A 21,702-nucleotide genomic window follows, 5' to 3' on the forward strand; every position below is an offset into this window, starting at 1 on the left:
AGCCATAAAAGAACACCTTGCCATTTGCAACAACATGGATGGACCTTGAGGACATTACGCTCGGTGAAACAAGTCAGACACAGAAAGACAAATACTGCATGATCTCACTTTTTTGTGGAATCTAAGAAAGTCAAACTCACAGAAGCAAAGAGTAGAATGGTGGTGGCCAGAGGCTATGAGGGTGAAGGAAATGGGGAGATGTTAGTTAAAGGTACAAATTTCCAATGATATAAATAAGTTCTGGGGACCTATACTTGAAATTTACTAAGGTAGTCAATCTTAAGCGTTTTCATTGCATACACAAAATGGTAACTGTGTGAGCTGAGGGATCTGCTAATTAGCTTGATTGTGGTAATCATTTCACAATGTAGACATACATCAAATCATCATGCTGTACACCTTAAATACATGCGATTTTTATTGTTCATTTTTATCACAATAAAACTGGGAAAAATAGTGCATAACTTTATGCATAATACCACACGAATCTCTTCCTAAATATATCTGCAGATGCAAAGAGGGAAGTCTTGAAGATAATATACCAAATCACGAATGGCAGTTTTCTCAGTGTGGTATTTGACACCTAGCATTCTAGGAGCCTAAAGTTTAGGGCAAGGCAACTGTCAGTCCTAGTGAGGAAACTGAAATGCAGTCTGGTTTTACTGGTTCAAGTCCAGCACGACTGCACAATAGCAGGGACACCTCTCCTATGTCTCTGCTGCCACCCCAAGAAACAAGATTTTACCTACCATAATGAATTTTTGTGTTCTAAAAATGCCATAATCACTTTGCATGCACAGCTAATTTAGTTACTTGATTTTATTATCTTCTACTGACAGGCATAGGTTACATTTTGGAGACAGTTTTTAATTTCATGTACATAATAAGCAGTACAACACATCTCTATTTCATTTTAGTTTCTGAAGGTAAAACTGCATGCTTTTCTTAATTTATGTTGTAACCAAACATAACAGTTCCTTTTTTTTTTTTTCCAAAGGAGATCCAAGTTTTTCAGGAGGAACATGTTACTTTGCAAACAGTAGTGCTGGATACTCAAAACATTAGCCAATTTAAAAGATGCCTATGTTACAATAGACTCAGAAAAAAGCAAAAGCTGGGAGATCCCACCACCACTAGACCTGCCTTATCAGAAATGCAGAAGGTTGTACTTCCAACTGAAAAAAGAATGGCATGTCTTTCAATGGTATCAAACCAACTCTATTTTTCAGTCTCAAAGATTTAAATTCATGAATTTTAAGAAAACTTATTTTCTGAAAGAAAGTGAAAGTTTTTAATTATATCAAATTTCAGTTCGCTTTAGAGAAAAACTCATACCAAACAGCTCAAGCTATTAATTTCATGAATATTTATTTTGCCAGATTCCAGTCTGAGACTAACTATGCATAGGAGGAAAAAGAAGTGAACACTAGGTGGTCAAGGTTATTCGATTAAGCAGAGATGTAAACAAAATTATGATAGTCTGATGTACAGACATATACACACACACACACATATATACATACACATATATTACATCATATTCCTGATGCTATTATAACGTCAGGCAAAATTAGTTTAAATTAACTAAGTGTATTCCTCTCAGTTCCTAGTTGGTATTAACATATCCCATACTTAGCCTTGAATATTCGTGATCCCTGTTGACTAAGCATAAGCATCTCCCAGATACTACTGAAGCTTTGTTGAGTTAGGAAATGCAGTACTATAGAAACCATAACTAAAAGAACGCTGAAATTCTAGAAAATTTGTAACTTACACAGCAGAAATTCCTCAAATGCTTAAAAACAGAAAGGGCCATATTAAGATTGCTTTTAGGGAAAACAAAGAGGGGTGCCCTCATCAGACCGGATCCCACATGCACACTGACGTATGAGAAGCACATAAAAGAGGCAAAGTGGGAGGTGGTGCTAAAAGGAGTAGGAATAAAGTTCTGTTAAGAACAAAGTTCAGTTAAGAATGCTGCTGTTAAGAATAAAGTTCAGTTCAGTGAGTAAGCATGGAACCAAGAATAACCATGAGATTCAATAACTTTCGCATGTTTAAGTGGCATGCTTAGAGAGAAAAAAGCATCTAAAGCAAAAACTTCATTCTGAAGAAAATTCCAGGAAAACACACTCACACATACACAAACATACAGACACAACACACACACCCCAACAATCCTGCTTAGTTTATAATTCTCTTCAGGGTTTTCTTCAGAGCAAGTTTGATATCCTTGTTCCTTAGACTATAGATGAAGGGGTTCAACATGGGTACTATATTGGTATAAAACACTGAGAAGAACTTCCCCTGGCCCACAGAACCATCAGAAGAGGCCTTGAGGTGTGTGAATAACCCAGAACCATAGAAGAGGGCTACAGTTATTATGTGGGAGCCACATGTACTGAAGGCTTTGGACCAACCCTGAGCTGATGAGATGTGGAGGATATTGGAGAGGATGAGAACATAAGAAACAAAAATAATGAAGCTAGATATTATGACAACTGTGCTCACAATAATGGATTCTACCAGCTCACTGGCATAGGTGCTGCTGCAGGACAGCTGGAGGAGGGGGAAGATGTCACACATGTAATGGTTGATGATATTGGAATCACAGAAGAACAATCTGATCATGTCCCCTGTGTGGACCATGGCACCAGCAAACCCCATCACATATGAACCAGACATGAGCAGAGAACAGACCTGAGGGGACATAGTGACCGTGTACCGCAGGGGCTTACAGATGGCCACACAGCGATCATAGGCCATGGCTGTCAACACATAGCACTCAGAATGGACAAAGAAACAGAAAAAGAACAGCTGAGCCATACAGCCTGCAAAGGAGATGATGTTCTTCTCTGACACAAAGCTCATCAGCAGTTTAGGGGTGATGACCAAGGAGTGGCAGAGATCTATGAAGGACAGGTTGAAGATGAAAAAATACATTGGAGTGTGAAGGTGAGAGTTCAGGTATATTAGGTTAATTAGGATCAAATTCCCCACCACTGTGACTGTATAGTTCAATAAGAAGAGGAAGAAGAGGGGAAACTGGAGTTGCACATGGTCTGTAAATCCTACCAGGATGAACTCAGTTACCGAAGAGTCATTTTTCATAGCCATTATCTGCAGGGGTGTGATCTGTGAGGAAATGAGAGAAGAATGTCACATTAGGAAGGGACTCAGATCCTTTGCTCCTAGACTGAGGGCCTGTTCCACGGGGGCTCAAGTGTGACTGTTGGGATGGTGCTCTGGAAGAAGAGCCAGATCAATGACTTCCTATCTTTTAACTTTCTTCTCTCATCTGTCCTTCCCTCCCACGTTTTCAAATCTCAGCTGCAAGTTCTCACCTACCTTAGGATGACACAATGCAGGATAAAATCTTTCAGCAGGGGCCCAAAGTGATGTCCACATTTGCGAGATAAGGAAACAGTATCTTGAAGATACAAGTAGGCTGACCCAGGTCATATAGCAAGAAGGAAGCCCAGAGTGAGTACTTGGACTCCTTTCTGTCGAAATTCCTGAAGCTTGAGACAGAGAGGTCACTGTGACCCCACTGTGCCCACTGCTCAACCCACTGTCTCCCTCATACTTTTCAGAAACTCAGGTCCTGGCTTAATGAAAGTGCTGGGAGTGTCCCCTATGATCCTGCATTCCTCCTACCCATCCCTTTTATCTAGTTTCACCTCAAAATCACAATGAATTGTTTCAGAAGGGCAGGTGCCCTCCCCACATCTCTCCACTGCTGCAGCAGTGGGAATGAAAACATCAGAACAGAAAAGATCCTTCTCCAAGGATCAGTTCCCACCAAGAATTTACAATTGTCTGTACTGGGAGGGAGTAGCCTCCACCATGTTCCTAGTTATCCCCCAGAGCTCATGCTCAATTCTAAAAAAGGAGTGCTGAGGGCAGCATCATTTGCCATTTCCAAGATTTTTTTACATTTTTTCTGTGACTGATAAAGCATTTTTTTACATTTTTCTGTGACTGATAAAGACCTCACTTTCACCAGACCTAAAGCGTTCTTTTCCCTTCACTGTCCTGAAGGAGACAAAGGTTCTGACAATGGAGGAGGCAACATCCCTTCTGTTTGCGGACTTGCATATGTCTTCAAAGCAAGGTAAATGCATCAACTTTGCTTCTCCAAACCAACAGCTGGCTAACAGTGTGAATGCACCTTACTCTCTGTGGAGCTCAGCAACTTGTTTGGAAGCTTGGAAATGAGCCTCATTTAAGATCAAAGTTTGATTGGGTCCCTCAGGGAAGAAATTACTGAGCCAGTGTTTACATCTTTTGTCAATAAGTTGATATTGATACCTTTGGGACTCAATATTCTTCTCCAAGGATCAGTTCCCACCAAGAATTTACAATTGTCTGTACTGGGAGGGAGTAGCCTCCACCATGTTCCTAGTTATCCCCCAGAGCTCATGCTCAATTCTAAAAAAGGAGTGCTGAGGGCAGCATCATTTGCCATTTCCAAGATTTTTTTACATTTTTCTGTGACTGATAAAGCATACGTCATAGCTTTAATACCACCCATCTTTTGGTACCTCTCACATGTATAGAGAAGTATAACAGAGAAATGTTAAGAGATTGAGCTCTGGAGGCAGACTGACTGAGCTTGAGTTTAAATTCTTCCACTTACTACAAATGTGATCTTGAACAAGTTACTTGATCTCTCTGAGCATTTTGCCTCATACACATGAGTTTAATAATAGTTCCTAATTCCTAAGACTGCTTTGAGGATTAGAAACCTCTAGAGCACTTAGAGCACTGCTTGGCAGATGGTAAGTGCTGAGCTGGTATTCGTTCCCCTTTGTCTTTATGCTTATCTGTATCCATAGCATGGTCCTCTTCCCTAAGTTCACAATTTTGTACCTAACTGTTTGCTAGACAGCCCCCTTCAAATTGAACTCAGCATCTCCTTGTGGTGCCAGAACTGTTTCTCCTCCTGTCATCCTTTACTAAGTTAATGGCACCACCCTCTACCTCATTAGCTAATCTATGAATGGTTGTCATTCTGGGCTCCTCCTCACTAACCATTAGCATCCAATCTTCAATGTTCACATGACTCTATCTCCTTAAAATCCCAGGTTTCTGATCCTTCCTCCTTATGGTACTGCCTTTGATAAAGCTCTCTTACCTCAAGTCTGAGATGTTTTCTGTCCTTAACCTGGAGTCCTACCATCACCAATTATAAATGCTTTTTTTAATCGATGTGTAATAAATTACCATAAACTTAGTGGCTGAAAATAACACCCACTTATTAGGCATAGTTCTGTAAGTTAGAAGTCTGGTATGGAATGACATGGCTAGATTCCTTGTGCAGGTCGAAATTGGGGTGTGGGCTGCATTCCCTTATGGGGGCTCTGGGGAAAAATCCGTTTCCAAACTCATTGAGGTTGTTGGAAGAATTCAGTCCCTGTGGTTGCAGAATTGAGAGCTCGATTTCCTTGCTGGCTGTCAGCTGGGGGTGACTCAGCTTCAAGGAGCTGCCTGCATTCCTCATCATGAGGCCCTCTTGTCTTCAATCCGGCAGTAAATAGCACGTCAATGACCTCCCCTTTCACCACTAGCTTGAGAAAAACTCTCTGCTTTTAAAATGCTCATGATTAGGTTGGGTCTGCTCTGAAAATCTCCCTAATTTAAGGTCAACTGTATTACATAAAACAGCAAAACCCCGAGAGCGGTAGATCACTCTATACAAACTCAAGTAAGAGGGGATGATACAAGGGAAAAAGTCATCGGGGGAGGGATCGCATTCTAGAATTCTGCCTACCACATCTATCTTCCCTGGAAATCTATTCTTCACACATTTTATATAGCATTACTTGTGAAAATGTAACATGCCTTTGTTTAAAACCTTTCAGCTTCTCTCTCAATACAGGTGCAAACCCCTCAGCCTATTACAGAAAGACTTTCAGGGTCTATTCCCCAACTTTTGGCCTTCCTTCCCAAGGTTTACTTCTCGAATTTTACTCTGTAGTAATACTGAAGAGCCTGAAATTCCTCTCACACGTTCTGATGATTTCTTGGCTTTATATCAGTTCATCTGCCTGAAATGCCTTCTCCCTTGTTCTTCACTTGGGTACCATTTACTCTCTAAGACTTTTCCTGCTATCATTTCTGATAGAACATCTGCTCTCATCTCTTCTCCTGTCTCTATTCCCAGAACCCAGAGTGCCTTCTCAGAAAGCTGCCAAAGAGTCTTACTCACTTATCTTCTTCCATTTAAATACAATGAGTTTACCTGGGTGCCTTCATTTAATGTGTAAAATCCGAGAGGGTGCAGAGTCACCCTTATTTACTTTTTATTCATACTGCTATTAACAGGTCTATCTTCCTTTCTGTGTCTTCTTTTGTGTTTTGGTCTTTATATTTCTAAATAACACGCAGTTGTTTCTTGATTTTTCAGTAGTATGCCTCATCAATTGACTTAACATTTGGGAAATTAAATCTAGTCAATTTTCACCTGCCACCACCACAAACATACTCCCTAATGTGTTCATCTTCCCAGTAAAGTTAATTTTTAAAATTAGATTAATATTCAGTGTTTACATGATTATAAGGATGTAAATGCTCTGCAAATCTAAGCAGTAAGCCATGCTGCTTACTTTTCCTTCACAACCCTGTTCTCTCTAGGGTAAATGATGGTCTTAGTGGATTTAAGTTGCAAGGTACTCTGAGAACAGAAAGGAATAAGATGCAGATCCTGCCCCTCGGTTCTCTCATTCTAATCAAAGTAAGAAAAGAAAGTAGTAATTGCATAGTTTATAAATAACTGGTGTTAGCCACAGTACTAAACTCTTTCATTAACTTATCCTTAATAATCTTCATGACTGAGACAAGTATTTGTTTCACATTTGAAGAAACCAAAGCTGAGGTTGAAAAAATTTTGCCAAAGTCATAGCAACTATGGCAGAGCCAAGATTTAAACACAGATCTTTATTAACGTAAAGTTAATTTCTCTCACAATGTTATGCAGACAAAAGGGAGTAAGTACTGCCACAGAAGTTTGTACAACGCACAGTAGTGACACATATTAATTAAAAACTTTTTCATTGTAAAAAATAATTACTTTTCACTGTAAGTGAAATGAACTTGAGACAAACAAAAAAGTTCATTTAACTGGCAAGTCCAGGGCTGCATTTTGCTTCAGATTTGACTGGATCCAAGGGGTCACGGAGGTGGTGTCTGTCTTTTTCTTTCATTTGCTTGTATATGCTTGGTTCTACATGGCTTTTTCTCCATGTGTGGACCCAAAGACTCAACTCAGCTCTTCATGAATATGTACCTCCACCTTTATCACCAGATCACTCCTTTGCTTGATCTTATCTTAGCTGAAATTTCAAAATGGGCCTTACTAAGAGCTGGGGTACAACTCAGGGGAAAATGCCTTACAATGAGACCACAGGACTAGCTTGGGACTCCATGGCCCTTCTCCGTAGGGAGCTTAACATAGATAAGGCATGAAGAGAACCCCAGAGAGATGGTGAAGGGGGATCAAAAGGTGTTAAATTTTCAGCAAAGTGAGAGGGCATCCTATCAACTCTGGAGCGGATCATAAATTTCTTGGAAAGACTTCTTAAAGAAGATAACATTTTTAGAACACCAGCTAACATCACAGAGCTACAGCTGTATGTACTGAGAGGAGATCTATACAAATGGGCAAGAGATTACATCAGAGAAATCTGTAGAATATTAAACAAATGAAAGCACCTAAAATATTCACTTCAAGGGAAACAAAAAAGAAAATGAAAGCAATAATAGTACTTGATATATTATCTGTAAATGGTGTTTAAAACTGTTTGATAATGTGACTGCCAGTATTTACCTAAAAATGTAGTTATAACCGTATTGCAAGAGAGATGTGTGTGTCTGTGTGTCCATGTGTCCGTGTGTGTGATGAGAGGGAGGTGAAAAAGATTCCATAGGAACCACATTGGAAACTATTAGAGTAATCTAAATATGAGATGAGGAGAAGCTTATAAAATCAGTGTAACTGAGAGAGAAGGCCACACCAGGATTTCTAGCAGGTAGGTACTCTGGGACTTGGAGACTGGGTGAAGAAGTTAAGTGAGAAGTTGCTTACTTCTAGTTTGCTGCCTAGATGGCAGTGACAAGAGCTTAGACAACGATGACCAGAGGAGAATCAACGCTGAGAATCACAAGAAACTGTCAAATGCGGTTTGGGGCACTTTAACTGGAGGCACATACACAGACATAAGATAGAACTGTCCAGGAGGCAGGCAGGGAACAGGTTCAAGCTACACGCATAGATGACTATGAATGAGGAGGAGAACAAACACTTACTGGACTCTTTCTATGTTCCAGGCAGTGTTCCATTACTTTACATTTATTCTCATTTTAGAGACAATAATTCTCATCTAACAGATGTGGATACCAAGGGTGGAAGAGGTTACAAAAACTGCCTAAAATCTCACAATTAGAAAGTGGAGAATCCCTCTGGGCTTACATTTCAGACAGTCTGACTTGATGGTCCACTTCCTTAAACTCTGCCACAACAAACCAGAACCTCAGGCTGGTAGAATCACTGATGCTCTCAGCTCTCCTGACACTGGGAGAGTGACACAGCCACGACTGGGCTGCCTGCTGTGGGTGCTGCCTCCTGCTCAGACCTGGGTGAGCTGGGTGGCACCACAGCTGCTCGAGCTTTTGGCCTGCCCCACCCTTGCCGAACCTCTGTCTACCAAGCTGATATCCACACCTGTAAGATGCCTTGTTCTGCCTGTCCTCCAACCTCAAACCAATTGTCTGAATTCCCAATCTTCTTTCTTTTAACTCTTTTCTATTTAAAGGCGCTAGAGTCATTTTTCCTCCAGTTTTATTAAGGTATAACAGACAGACAGCACTGAATTAGAGTCACTTCTTATTTGTCCACAAAAACCCTGACACAGTAAATTTCCCCCACGTACATAAGCCAAAGTAGAAACTAAGTGACAAAACACATTATCTGTCAAATGGGTTAAATTCTAAGTTAGAAATACGAATAAACTTTGCAGTACAAGATTTCAGGGTGTTTTAATTCACAATTCATCACCAAAATCTGTGTAATCTTTGTACCTCACTTCTCAAAAGGGAAGACTCTAGCTTCCTCTTTGGCAAACCAAGTCATTATTAGTTTTCCCAGTAAGTCCTGTTCCATGTGACATAAACTCACTTGATACAACTTTGGATTTTTCCACCAAAAATTGTCAGAAGTAAGTTGCAAACACAGTTTATATTTCTTGAAAAAGATGTCAAATCAAAAGGACCTTTTTCACTGGAACTTCCAGCTATGGTTGAGTAAGAAGGTCAGCAAATCTCCACGATAACATCTATAAACTTGGACAAAATTGGCAAAAACAATGAACTCAGCACATTGGAAATCAAGCAAAGCACGCAACAATCTGAGAAATGCTGATGCTTCAGAAAAGTGTTGAACTTTACGTAAGAACAATGGGAGTCTGTGATAGTTTGTATAGGGCTCTTCCCAATGCAAAATTTTTACTAGATATTTTAAGGTTAAAGATAAAAAGAACTGTATACAAATACTGTACTCTAGTTGCTAAATTTGTTTCCCAAAGGAGTATGTGTTTGCAACTCTGAAACTCCATTATATGTGTACCGAGATCGTCGGGATGATAAATAAATTGTAGATAATGGAAATGTTATACTCAATTGCCTTTTCCTGGCTGACTTGCTAATGATTCCCAATGATTCCCAATGATGCCGCGGGGAGCGGCCTGCCCCACCTGCGTGGCTCCTCCCACAGCCCGGCCGCCGCACGCGCGGGCCCAGGCGGGCCCCACCGCATCCTGCCCGGGGCTCACGGGCAGCCCAGCGGCCTCCCTGCCCTGGGCCTGAGCACAGGGACAGCCTCACTCTTACCTTCTCCGAGGAGTCTCTGAAGACTTAGTCGGCGAGGCGGAGGCCGGCGGCCCCAGCGAGGTCCTGCGCGCGGGCTCCCTGCACCTCGGCAGGTGCTGGGCCTGAAGGTGAGCGTCGCTGGGCCGGGGTGACAGCACGGAGGCTGCCACAGGACACGAATGGGGGCCCTCAGGCCAAACCTCGTTCGGCAGCAACTTCGACAGGGGTGACTCGGAAGCCACCCTGGGGCAGATCAGCCACCGTCAGAAGCACCGTGGAGCTCCTGCCTCGGGCCCAGCCCTGGCCCACAGTGGCCCCGAGCGAGGCCATCCACCAACTGACGGCAGCCTGGCCCCTGGCACGTCCCACAGGGACAAATGTTCAGCCATCTAACGCCGGGCCAGTCTGAGGACGCCAGGTGGGCTGAGCCGCACACCTGGCGCTGAGGACTTGATGGGCGGAGGCGCCGCGTGGAGCGCGGGGAGCATGCGCACGGGCCGCGCGCACGAGGCCGACGCGCAGGGTTTCGGCAGAAAGGAGGCGGGCGGCCGCGGCCCGGCCGGGAGGGCCTGGCGGAGGAGGACAGCAGGGACAGCAGGGTGAGTACGTTCACGCCCAAGATTCTGAGTACGTTGCAAAGAAGTAGATCTGGTCACCAGCTTGGGCCAAGTTTGTCTCAGGCGGGGCCCTGGTGCCAGAGCAGCCCTGACCCGGCTGAGCTCAGCTCCGGCTCCGCTTGGTGGATGTCCCGCCCCCTCGCCCCGCCGCCCCCTCGCCCCGCCGCCCCCTCGCCCCGCCGCCCCCTCGCCCCGCCGCCCCCTCGCCCCGCCGCCGCCTCGCCCCGCCGCCGCCTCTCCTGTCTTGGCGCTTTGGGCCCTCCCTTCCCCAACTCTCTTGTCACAGGTTAGTCTCTGGGCCCTCAGCCTTCCTCTTCTTGCGCATTTATGTCTCTGTCTCTGGGCTTTAGGTCCCTCTGGACCTTCACTCACTTTAGGTCCCGTTTTTCGGGGAAGGGGGTACCTTTTTGTACTTAAGTACCCCATTCTCTTGGGTCCTGGTGTCTCGGGGCTTCCATATTCTCAGGGTTCCGCCTCTGCTAACGACTTCTGGGCTATGCAGCCTCTTCACTCTGCCGCCTCTTCGCTGTCTCTTGCCTCCCCATCTTCTCTGTCAGGGCCTCCCACCTCCCCAGGCCCGTTCTCCCACCTGCATCTCAAGTGGCTGGGGACTCACTTCTTGTCCTGCTGGTATTCCCCTTTCCTCCTTGCCTTCAGGCACCTTTCTCGGTGGCCCATCCTTTTGTTATGACGAAGCAGAGCTGGTTGCAGGCAGTTTGTAGAGGTGAGGTGGAGAACCAAAGGATGCCTCTTGAGAGGTGTAATGGGGCAGGCCGCTCGCAAGGAGTCAGGGGGCGGAGGGTCCCTGAGCGGCTGCCTTGCCCAGGCCAACTGAAACAGACCTGGCCCGCTCCTCCAGCAAGGCTCTGGCCAGCACCTGGTTAGGAGTGAGAGCACTAGGCTTTGCTCTCACTCGATAGAGCAAGGCTTTGCTCACCATGATAAAACCTGGTCTGGGTGGATGATGCCCCAGCATCATGAAGAGTCCCTGGCATGCCCTATAGACACATTTTCACAGGTACCACCCTCAGCCATGCCTGGAAAGGGGCTGAGTGTGGGGCACTTCTGGAACAGGTGAAGGCAGAGGAGAGTGTATAGTGGCTCCTGGGCCCCAATCCACCGCTCACAGGGGTCCTCGTGCCCCATGAGGTGGGAGTGGTCCTTGCTCTGCAGGTGCCCAGCAGACTCCAACTCCACCCTTTCTCAGAGCCTTTCCTTTTCGTTACTTACCTGCAAAATCTGTCCTCTTACCTTTCTTGTGTCCTTTTCACCTCCAGAGAGTAATTTTGATTTGGAATGATACCTTTTGGTGCCAAATGCTTAGAAAACCCCTCAATGTAGTTGCTAGCACTGTGAAATGAGTCTTTCTACTATTTCAAATAGTTTTTTTTAAATATATAAAGTATAAGAAACACCAAGAGGAAAAGGATTTAAGAAATGAGGCCACTAAGCAAAGGCAGCAGTTCTGACTCCCAGCAGCTGGAGAAGGGAGAGAGGTGGGGCTTGGGGGCAACTTGTGCTCCTTGACAGCTCTCTGTCCACCAAAGCCATTGCCCAGGGAGTGGAGACAGCAGGGACTTTTGTTCAGGTGGAAAAGGTCACTGGGGAGCTGGGTGAGCTGGAGTGTTTCTTGGCCTTAATGCGTTTCCTGCCATGTTTGTTTTCACATGGGGTGGTGTGTCACTGTTCTAAGCAGACTATTTGAGGTTTGTTGCTAAGGAAGAATCTTAACAGGTGGTGGAACATACTGCCCATGGAGAGGCCAAAGACTGGGAGCTCAGCCAAGGCCCTCGGAGCCTCCTGTCTGCATCCTCCCACATCTTGCTGAATAAGATATCTCCTGAAGTGTGACTCTACATATTTTGGTGTTAGCAATAAAACATAATGTACACCTACACACACAAATGGTGATGTGGTACATTTTCATGAAGAGGAGCAGTGGGACATACCCTGTGTTCCCCTTGTCTTTGACTAATTATAAGACCAAATCAAATTTTGACAAATTGTAAGACCAGGTCAAATTCTGGCCCAACTGTGCAGGCCTGGGAGAAATGACAAGCTTGAGCATGAAACACCACCCTCGGGAAAGCAAAAAGGAAGCTATCAGCAACTGAGTTAATTTCACAGGATTGAAAGACCTTATACCTTAATCATACAAGCTTAAGAATTCTGCTGTAAGTTGGAACAAGAAATGTGGAGCAGATGTCACCTAGAGAAGATCAGAAAGTGCCAGAATTACTAGCAGGACTGACAGAAGGTAATTCTCTCCTGAAGCCAGTCAGAAAGACTAGAGGCAATGACTACTTCTTCAGATACGAAGACAACAACAGAGTCTTCAAGGAATTTGAAAAATCAGTGTAATGTGACACCACCAAAGGAACACAATAATTTTCCAGAAACTGACCCCAAAGAAATGGAGGTCTGTGATTTGCCTGATAAGAATTTAAAATAGCTATTTTATGGGAGCTCAGCAAGCTACAAGAAAACACAGAAAGATGGTTCAAAGAAATCATGAAAACAAAACAGAAACAAAATGAGATGCTTAATAGAGAGAAATAAAAAAGAACCAAATAGAAATTTGGAGCTAAAGAATACAATGAATGAAATGAAAAAAAAATGTGATAGAGACCATTGGCATCAGGTTAGATCAAGCAGAAGGATGAGTCTGTGAAGTAGAAGACTGGACATTTGAAATTATTCAGTTAGAAGAGAACCAGAAAAAAAATTTTTTAAAAAGCATGTATAAGCCTACTATGGGATATCATTAAGAGAAACATTGTAGGCATTATTTCCCAGCAGGAGAAAGATGGAGAAAGGGGCAGAAAGCTTATTTAGAAGAGTAATGGCTAAGAACATCCCAAATCTGGGGAGATTTTTGGAATCCAGCTTCATGAAGTTAAAAGGTTACCCAGTATCACAACTCAAAACAATCTTCTCCAAGACACACTGTAATTAAGCTGTCTAAAATCAAAGAATTTAAGAGCAGCCAAAGGAAAAATAATCTTCAGTTGCAAGGGAACCCCCCACTAGACTATCAGCAGATTTCTCAGGAGAAACCTTGTAGCCCAGGAAGGGAGTGAAATAATATACTCCAAGTGCTGAAGGGAAAAACTGCCCTGCTAACCAAAAATACTTTTACCAGCAGAGTTGTCTTTCAGAAATGAAGGTGATGAACATAAATACAAATCAGAAACACACTCATAGACATAGAATACAAACTTGTGGTTGCCAAGGGGGCGGGGGGTGGGAAGGGACACAACTGGGATTTCAAAATGTGGAATAGATAAACAAGATTATAATGTATAGCACAGGGAAATATATACAAGATCTTATGGTAGCTCACAGAGAAAAAAATGTGTTCATGTATAAATGAAAAATAGTGCTCTTCACTGGAATTTGACAATGATTATATGATTATAACTCAATAAAATTATTATATGATTATATACTCAATAAATGATTATAACTCAATAAAAAGTGTTAAAAAAAATGAAGGTGAGATAAAACTTTACCAAACAAACACAAGTTGAGGGAATTAATCAGCACTAGACCTGCTGTAAAAGAGATGCTGAAAGGAGCTCTTCAAGCTGAAACAAAAGAATACTAATTAGTAACATGGAACATAAAATATACAATACACTGGTAAGTAAAAAAATCTAGTCAATTTCAGAATACAATACTATGTAAGATGGTGGTGTGTTAACCACTCAACTCAAGAAAAAGTTAAAGGACAAAACTATTAAAAATAACTATAGCTACAATAATTTGCTAATGGATACATAACATGCAATGAGGTAAATTGTGACATCAGAATGAGGGAGGAAAAGGGTAATATTTTTGTATGTGATCACAGTTAAGCTGTTATCACCTTAAGATAGTGTTATACCTGCGAAATACTTTATGTAAGTCTCATGGTAATCACAAAGCAAAAGCCTACATTAGATACAAAAAGATAAAGAGAAGAGAATAGGAACATAACATTAGAGAAATTCATCAAGTCACAAAAGAAGACACCAAGAGAGGAAAAAAAGAACAAGGGAATTATAAAACAGCCAGAGAGCAATTAAGATGGCATTAGTAAGTCGTTACCTATCAATCATCACTGTAAACGTAATTGGTTTAAATTCTTCAGTCAAAAGGCATAGAGTGGCTGAATGGATTAAAACAGAACGAAAAAGAGACCTAGTTGCCTGCTGCACGCAAGAGACTTACTTTAGCTTTAGCACATAGACTGAAAGTGGGGATGTGAAAAAGATATTCTATACAAGTGGAAACCAAAAAACAGTAACAGTAACTATACTTATATCAGACAAAATTAACTTTAACTCGACAGCTATAGCATGAAACAAAGACGGTAATGATATGATGAAGAGGAAACATTACAGCTGATACCACAGTAGTACCAAAGATCGTAAGACTACTATGAACAACTATGCACAAACAAATTGGATAATCTAGAAGAAACAGATAAGTTCCTGGAAACAATCTACCAAGACTGAATTATGAAGAAATAGAAAATCTGAACAGACCAATAACAATTCGGGAGATTGAATCAATAATCAAAAATTCTCCCAGCAAAGAAAAGCCCAGGACCAGAAACCAGAAAGGTTCACTTGTGAATTGTACCAAACATTTAAGCAAGAGTAAGACCAAAACTTCTAAAATGCTTCCAACAATTGAAGAAAGGGAACACCATCAAACTCAGTTACAACCAGAATTGCCTTCACAACAATGTCAGGTAAAGACGGTGAGAACTGAAAACTACAGGCCAGTATCTCTGATAAACATAGATGCAAAAATTCTCAACGGAAATCTCACAAACCAATCCAACAGCACATTAAAAGGATCATACACACAACACAAACACATGCTGCGTGCAGAATTACCTAATGCTGAATAACATCCGTAGTCCCATACCCTGTTAACCTTATACCAACGTCAAATTCCTGGTTTTGCTGCTGTTCTGCGGTTGTAGAACATGTCACCGTGGTAAGAGGCTGGGTGGATTTCAAGGGACTCTATCCCTAAGTTTTGAAATTTCCTGTGAATCTATAATAATTTGAAAATTTTAAAAATTCGACTTCTCACAAGCGTGATTATAAGTTAATACATACATGGAAATTATAAAGTCATGTTTCTTTGTAATGGAAGCTGATTAACAGTGATTTTTCTTATAGATTTGATTTTAATCTATAAAAAGCAAATACATACAGCATCAGAACGGCCTAAGGTAATTCCATTTCCATGGAATTATTCTACCAGTAGATGTTTTATTAGGCAATCATCTCTGAAATCAAATAAAAAGATCCTTTGATTTTTGTCTGTAAAATTTGTATAAAAACTGATTAAAGGGACTCAAATATTTTAAAGGGCCATAGTAAGTAAACTTTTCTGAAATGTTCATATATATTTATGAACTTAAATTCTTAAAAATAATGTTAACCTAGATTTATAATTAGTGAATTTTCAATGACATTAATTACTTGCATCTTTATGAGGGACAGGAGAGAATCCTTTCTTCTATGCTCTGGGGGATATATAATCTCTGATGGAAAATTAACATTTACTGTCACAATTATAGTGTAAATGCGCACCCTCTGCTCTTCCCTGAAAAGCTTACCATGAGGGGAAGATCCTAGGGGGACAGCTACACCTGGATTTCTAATCAGGTCCAGAAGAATTATAAGCCTTTAGCAGATGCCATGTGCTGTGTGACACGGTGGCTCAGATACCAAGTCTGTGGTTTCCCTTCACAGTCTCTTAATAAGTTTATAACCACAAGATTACTCTGAACCATAGACTGACTGCTATGATTCAGACCGTGGTATCTGGGCTATGATTCTTTTACCAATAAAGGGAGAAGACTCTGTGACTACATCTGCTCAGCCTTGATATCTGCAAAGCCCGTTCTTCTTCCAGGACAGTGGAGGTGAAACACGCCTACAGGGCCAGGACTGAGTCTCCTCAGTGGAAACAGAGTGAGTTAGCCAAGTGTCTGTTTTTGTCTCTCTGTTGCTGAAAAATGAGGGAAAGGATTGATACTGAAAAACAAGAAACTCCGAAGTCGGGAGCTCTGACGCGACTGCCTGCATTGTTCTTAGCACACCCTCTGTGTTGGCTGCATCCTCATTCTGGTAGCAGGAGAACGGTAGCAGTTCCAAGTGACAAACCCAGAACATAGCAACGTCAGAAGAAGAAGAAATCAGTTTCTAAGAATTTCTTAGTTGAAATATACATATAGAAAACTTGACATACGTAATAAGTGTACAGCTTGGCATATTTCCACAAACATAACAACTAACTAAATCAGCAGTTAAATTAATTACGCTTCTCTTCCATGCTGTCCTACAAAACCAAGGAAAGCACACCCACCTTCCTTTATTCATTCTCTGTCCAGCTAGGATGGAAGGGAGGAGGAGAATGTGTGGAAACACTGGAATGTACGATTAAGTACAAAGCTTAGGGTCCAAGGGTTCACCTCAGTACCTGTTACTGATCATTGACTTCCTGGATTCTTGTAGTTAAGCATCTGAAAACCTTATAGACTGTGAGAGACTTCCTGGCAGCAAATATGTATTTGGGTCTCTGCCTCATAGAAATCCTCTCTTTTGTTGTAGGTCATCACAGGGGAACTGAGGTATCTAGTAGGGTGATGGATACCCTGTTTTTCAAGTATGTTAACCCATTACTGTATTTATTTGCTTTAGGCTGGTAAGGATATAGACTCAAAATGCTAAAAAGAATTTTAAAAATCTCCATTTTCTTGCTTCCCCTCTCCCACATTTTGATTCTGATGTCCCCTTTTGCATCTTCATGTTTATTCTCTTGCTGTTTATTGTAGTTACTGCATTTCCAATTGTGGTTTTCTCTGCTCTGTAGATTCCTGCTTTTTATTTAGAGAAGACCTTTCAGTATTTCTTTCAGGATAGGTTTAGGTTTATCTCGTAGGGTAATGGAAACATGACCAGGAACTAGGAAGTGAGGGATCAGATGAACAGGAGGGAGAGACAGGGATGCATCCCCACTCCTGAAGCTCACCATCAGGTAGGCTCGTTCCTCGTCGGCTCCGCCCCTCTGTCTTCTGGTAAAGATAGAGCAGTTCTTTGTAACACGCAGCTCACGCAACCAAAGGCGGTGATTTCAGTGCTGAGGGGTGTGTGTGGCAGTACCTTCAGACCCTATGAAACAAAGGAGGACTTCTGTGATTTCTGCCAGTCTGAGTCTGTTTCTCATAACGCTCATATAAAAGACAGTTTGTCAGGACAGAGCTGTGTTCCTATTAATGGAGTTGTCTTCTGTTCTCACAGATTTCCGAAGTTGAGAATGCTGGCTAGAAATGACTCCTTAGTGACTGAATTTATTCTTGCCGGGTTAACAGACCGTCCAGAGCTCCAGCAACCCCTCTTTTGCTTGTTTCTGATGATCTACATTGTCACCTTGGTGGGCAATCTTGGCTTGATCATTCTTATTGGTCTAAATTCTCACCTCCACACCCCCATGTACTATTTCCTCTTCAACTTGTCCTTCGTTGATCTCTGTTACTCATCTGTTTTCACCCCCAAGATGCTGATGAACTTTGTGTCCATGAAGAATATCATCTCCTATGTCGGGTGCATGACTCAGCTGTTGTTCTTTCTCTTTTTTGTCATCTCTGAATGTTATATGTTGACCTCAATGGCCTATGATCGCTATGTGGCCATCTGTAATCCGTTGCTGTATAAGGTCACCATGTCCCGTCGGGTCTGTGTGGTGCTGTCTCTGGCTGCATATGTGATGGGATTTGCCGGAGCCTCTGCCCACACCGGGTGCATGCTCAGACTAACCTTCTGCAATGTTAATATCATCAACCATTACTTGTGTGACATCCTCCCACTCCTCCAGCTCTCTTGCACCAGCACTTATGTCAACGAGTTAGTAGTTCTTATTGTGGTAAGTATTAATATTGCGGTACCCAGTGTCACCATCCTGGTTTCTTACATCTTCATCCTCACTAGCATTCTTCACATCAGATCTGCTCAAGGAAGATCAAAAGCTTTCAGTACCTGTAGCTCCCACGTCATTGCTCTTTCCCTTTTTTTTGGTTCAGCAGCATTTATGTATCTTAAATATTCTTCTCCTGGATCTATGGAGCAGGGAAAAGTTTCTTCTGTTTTCTATACTAATGTGGGACCCATGCTCAATCCCCTGATCTACAGTTTGAGGAACAGGGATGTCAAAGTTGCACTGAAGAAATCCCTGTTTAAAATCCAGAGGAGAAACATGTTCTAATTAGAAACAGCAATAATGTAAAGACATTCAATTTTGTACTTAATTTTTATTAATGATTTTCAAGGTGAGAATTCATTCATAACCATGTTGCTTCTACAGATTGTATTATGTGTGGTGTAATGGATTTGTGTCATCATTTCCCTTATAGCCAATCTTGTCTCATTTTTTTCCTCTATCTCTTGCACCTTGTAACAGTTTACTAAATACTAATAGCATTTTTATAAAAGGAAATATGAACTGATTTTTTTCATACTCCTTTTTTGTCTCCTGGGCTATTCCTAATCAGGACAAATATGGTGAATTTTGTAAGTACATGAAGTTAAAATTAGAACTTGCTGATCTAGATACAAAAGTGCCAAATACTGGAAAAGAATTCTCTCTGTGGTTTTTTTTTTTTTGGTATAAATGTATTTTTATTTAAGTATAGTCAGTTTACAATGTGGTGTCAATTTCTGGTGTACAGCACAGTGCTTCAGTCATACATGAATATACATATATTCATTTTCATATTCTTTTTCACTGTAAGCTACTACAAGATATCAAATATAGTTCCCTGCACTATACAGTAAGTAGAAACTCGTTTACTCTGTATTTATCAGTTAATATCTAGAAATATGAAACTCTAATTTATCACCTCCCGCCCCCCTCCTCCCCTGGTAACCACAAGTTTGTTCTCTATGTCTGTGAGTCAGTTTCTGTTTTGCAGATAAGTTCGTTTGCCTGTTTTTTTTTTAAGATTCCTCATATAAGTGGTACTATATGGTATTTTTCTTTCTTTTTCTGGCCTACTTCACTTAGAATGACAATCTCCAGGTCCATCCATATTGCTGCAAATGTCATTGCTTTATTATATTTTATGGCTGAGTAATATTCCATTGTATAAATGTACCACCACTTCTTTATCCAGCTATCTGTTGATGGACATTTAGGTTGTTTCCATGTCTTGGCTATTGTAAATAATGCTGCTATGAACACTGGGGTGCATGCATTTTTTCAAATTAAAGTTCCCTCTGGATATATGCCCAGGAGTGGGATTGCTGGATCATCTGGTAAGTCTGTTTTTAGTCTTTTGAGGAATCTCCATACTGTTTTCCATAACAGCTCTGCCAAACTACATTTCCACAAACAGTGTAGGAGGATTCCCTTTTATCCACACCCTCTCCAGCATTTATCCTTTGTGGACTTTTGAATGATGGCCATTCTGACTGGTGTGAGGTGATACCCCATTGTAGTTTTGATTTGTATTTCTCTGATAACTAGCAATATTGAGCATTTTTTTATGTGCCTATTGGGCATTTGTATGTCTTCACTGGAAAATTTCTTCTTTAGGTCTTCCGCCTATTTTTGGATTGGGGTGTTTGTTTTTTCCTTTATAGTTGTATGAGTTGTTTATATATTCTGGAAATTAAGCCCTTGTCAGTCTCATCTTTTGCAAATATTTTTCCCATTCTGTAGATTGTCTTTTTGTTTTGCTTATGGTTTCCTTTGCTGTACAAAAGCTTGTAAGTATAATTAGGTCCCATTTGTTTATTTTTGCTTTTATTTCTATTGACTGGGTAGACTTCCCTAGGAGAACATTGCTGAGATTTATATCAGATGATGTTTTGCCTGTTTTCTTCTAAGAGGTTTATAATGTCTTTAAACAATATTGTTACTGGTATACACAAGGAGGATTCAAAGAAATGTCTTCATTGCAAATTGTGTAGACAGCTTGCAGTAGGCTCAGATCCTCCTAATGTTGTCTTTTCTGTTTTTCATACTACTTTTTATTATTCTTACTTTTCTTACTCCCTTTGAAAATGGCAAAATCTGTTTTACATGACACCTGCTTCTGAGAGCCTCTTTCAGCCAAATGCATTTAATATTCAAGAGAACACATAAAAGCCCACCATTTATTGCCAACACAGCATTAAGAGAAGGGTGGTTAGAGGAATAATACATACATATCTCAGGACTCAATAAGCATGATGGGTGGTTTATTATACAACTGCATCCATTACTATCTAAAATGACACCAAATGTTTTGAAAGAAGCATATAATTCTTATTGTAAATTTTGTTTTTTATTGCTTAAGGAAAATACTACACATTTGGTTAGGAGAAACATCTTAGCCATGTTTTACTTCTCCAGTGATGTATCATGAAAAACAGGTGCATGTTAAGACAGTAAACCATATTCCTATCAACAGCATTTTGTGAAATTACTTAAAAGTTGCCTCACCAATAAGATAATAAATATATTTACCTAGATGCTCTTCCCTATAATTTCCCCATTTCTCCAGTGCATTTCCCATTCGTATATTTGGCGTATCAAATATAGCGTTAGGTCAAAAACTTCTCGTATTGGATCCCGTTGTTTGAAAAGTAGTAATACATTTAATGTTATAAGGGATGATTAATAAAATATAATAATAAGTAGCAATAACAAATAATCCGAAAGAACTTTGGGGTATAATTTCTTTTGGGGAGTGGCATGTAGCAGCCATAGAGAGGTGCTGTTAACTCCCCTTCAGTAGAACCAGCTGTGGGAGCATCACTGACTGTCTCTAGCTGATACTCCTTTGGATCCACCACGGTGTTCAGGCAGAGCCCATGCTTACTCTGAGATGTCCTCAGCCAGTGGCTTAGCACAGTGGGTCATACCGGAACTCATCAGTTTCTGTGTAACATGAGTCTTCTGATAGGTGATCTTTGCCTGGGGACTTCCTGTCATCCTAATAGACTTTTTGAACTGCACTGTGGTCTTAAGATTTTCTTACCCAATCCTTCCTTCTCGCTCTCCTTTTGTAGGTATCACACATTCATCCTGGTCTGAAGCGTTTTCCACTGACCTCCACTTCCTCCCATTTTATCCTTTACAGACACTTACCGCAATAAATGTCTTGGAAATCTAAGCATTTCTTAGCATTTGTTTCTTGGGGAACTCTAAATGATGCAGAGGATTTACACTAACT

The 21,702-nt window shown here is 41.3% G+C and overlaps 2 protein-coding genes across 2 annotated transcripts; one reads left to right on the forward strand and one right to left on the reverse strand.

The window, feature by feature from the left end:
• Positions 1-1,920: 1,920 nt before the first annotated feature.
• On the reverse strand, positions 1,921-3,120 carry LOC102516127 (olfactory receptor 143). Its single transcript, XM_006174367.2, has one exon. It carries the CDS (start codon positions 3,115-3,117, stop codon positions 2,185-2,187), a length of 933 nt encoding a protein of 310 aa, XP_006174429.1. The 5' UTR covers positions 3,118-3,120; the 3' UTR covers positions 1,921-2,184.
• Positions 3,121-17,789: 14,669 nt separating this feature from the next.
• Positions 17,790-18,749, forward strand: LOC116661128 (olfactory receptor 8B3). The gene has a single exon (XM_032472428.1). It carries the CDS (start codon positions 17,805-17,807, stop codon positions 18,747-18,749), a length of 945 nt encoding a protein of 314 aa, XP_032328319.1. The 5' UTR covers positions 17,790-17,804.
• The last annotated feature ends 2,953 nt before the right edge of the window (positions 18,750-21,702 follow it).

The sequence above is a fragment of the Camelus ferus genome, chromosome 33, assembly GCF_009834535.1.
Source record: "Camelus ferus isolate YT-003-E chromosome 33, BCGSAC_Cfer_1.0, whole genome shotgun sequence".
In the NCBI taxonomy this organism is placed as follows: domain Eukaryota; kingdom Metazoa; phylum Chordata; class Mammalia; order Artiodactyla; family Camelidae; genus Camelus; species Camelus ferus.

Coding starts and splice junctions, on each gene's coding strand:
- LOC102516127 (XM_006174367.2), bottom strand. CDS start 3,117: ATGGCTATGAAAAATGACTCTTCGGTAACTGAGTTCATCCTGGTAGGA.
- LOC116661128 (XM_032472428.1), top strand. CDS start 17,805: ATGCTGGCTAGAAATGACTCCTTAGTGACTGAATTTATTCTTGCCGGG.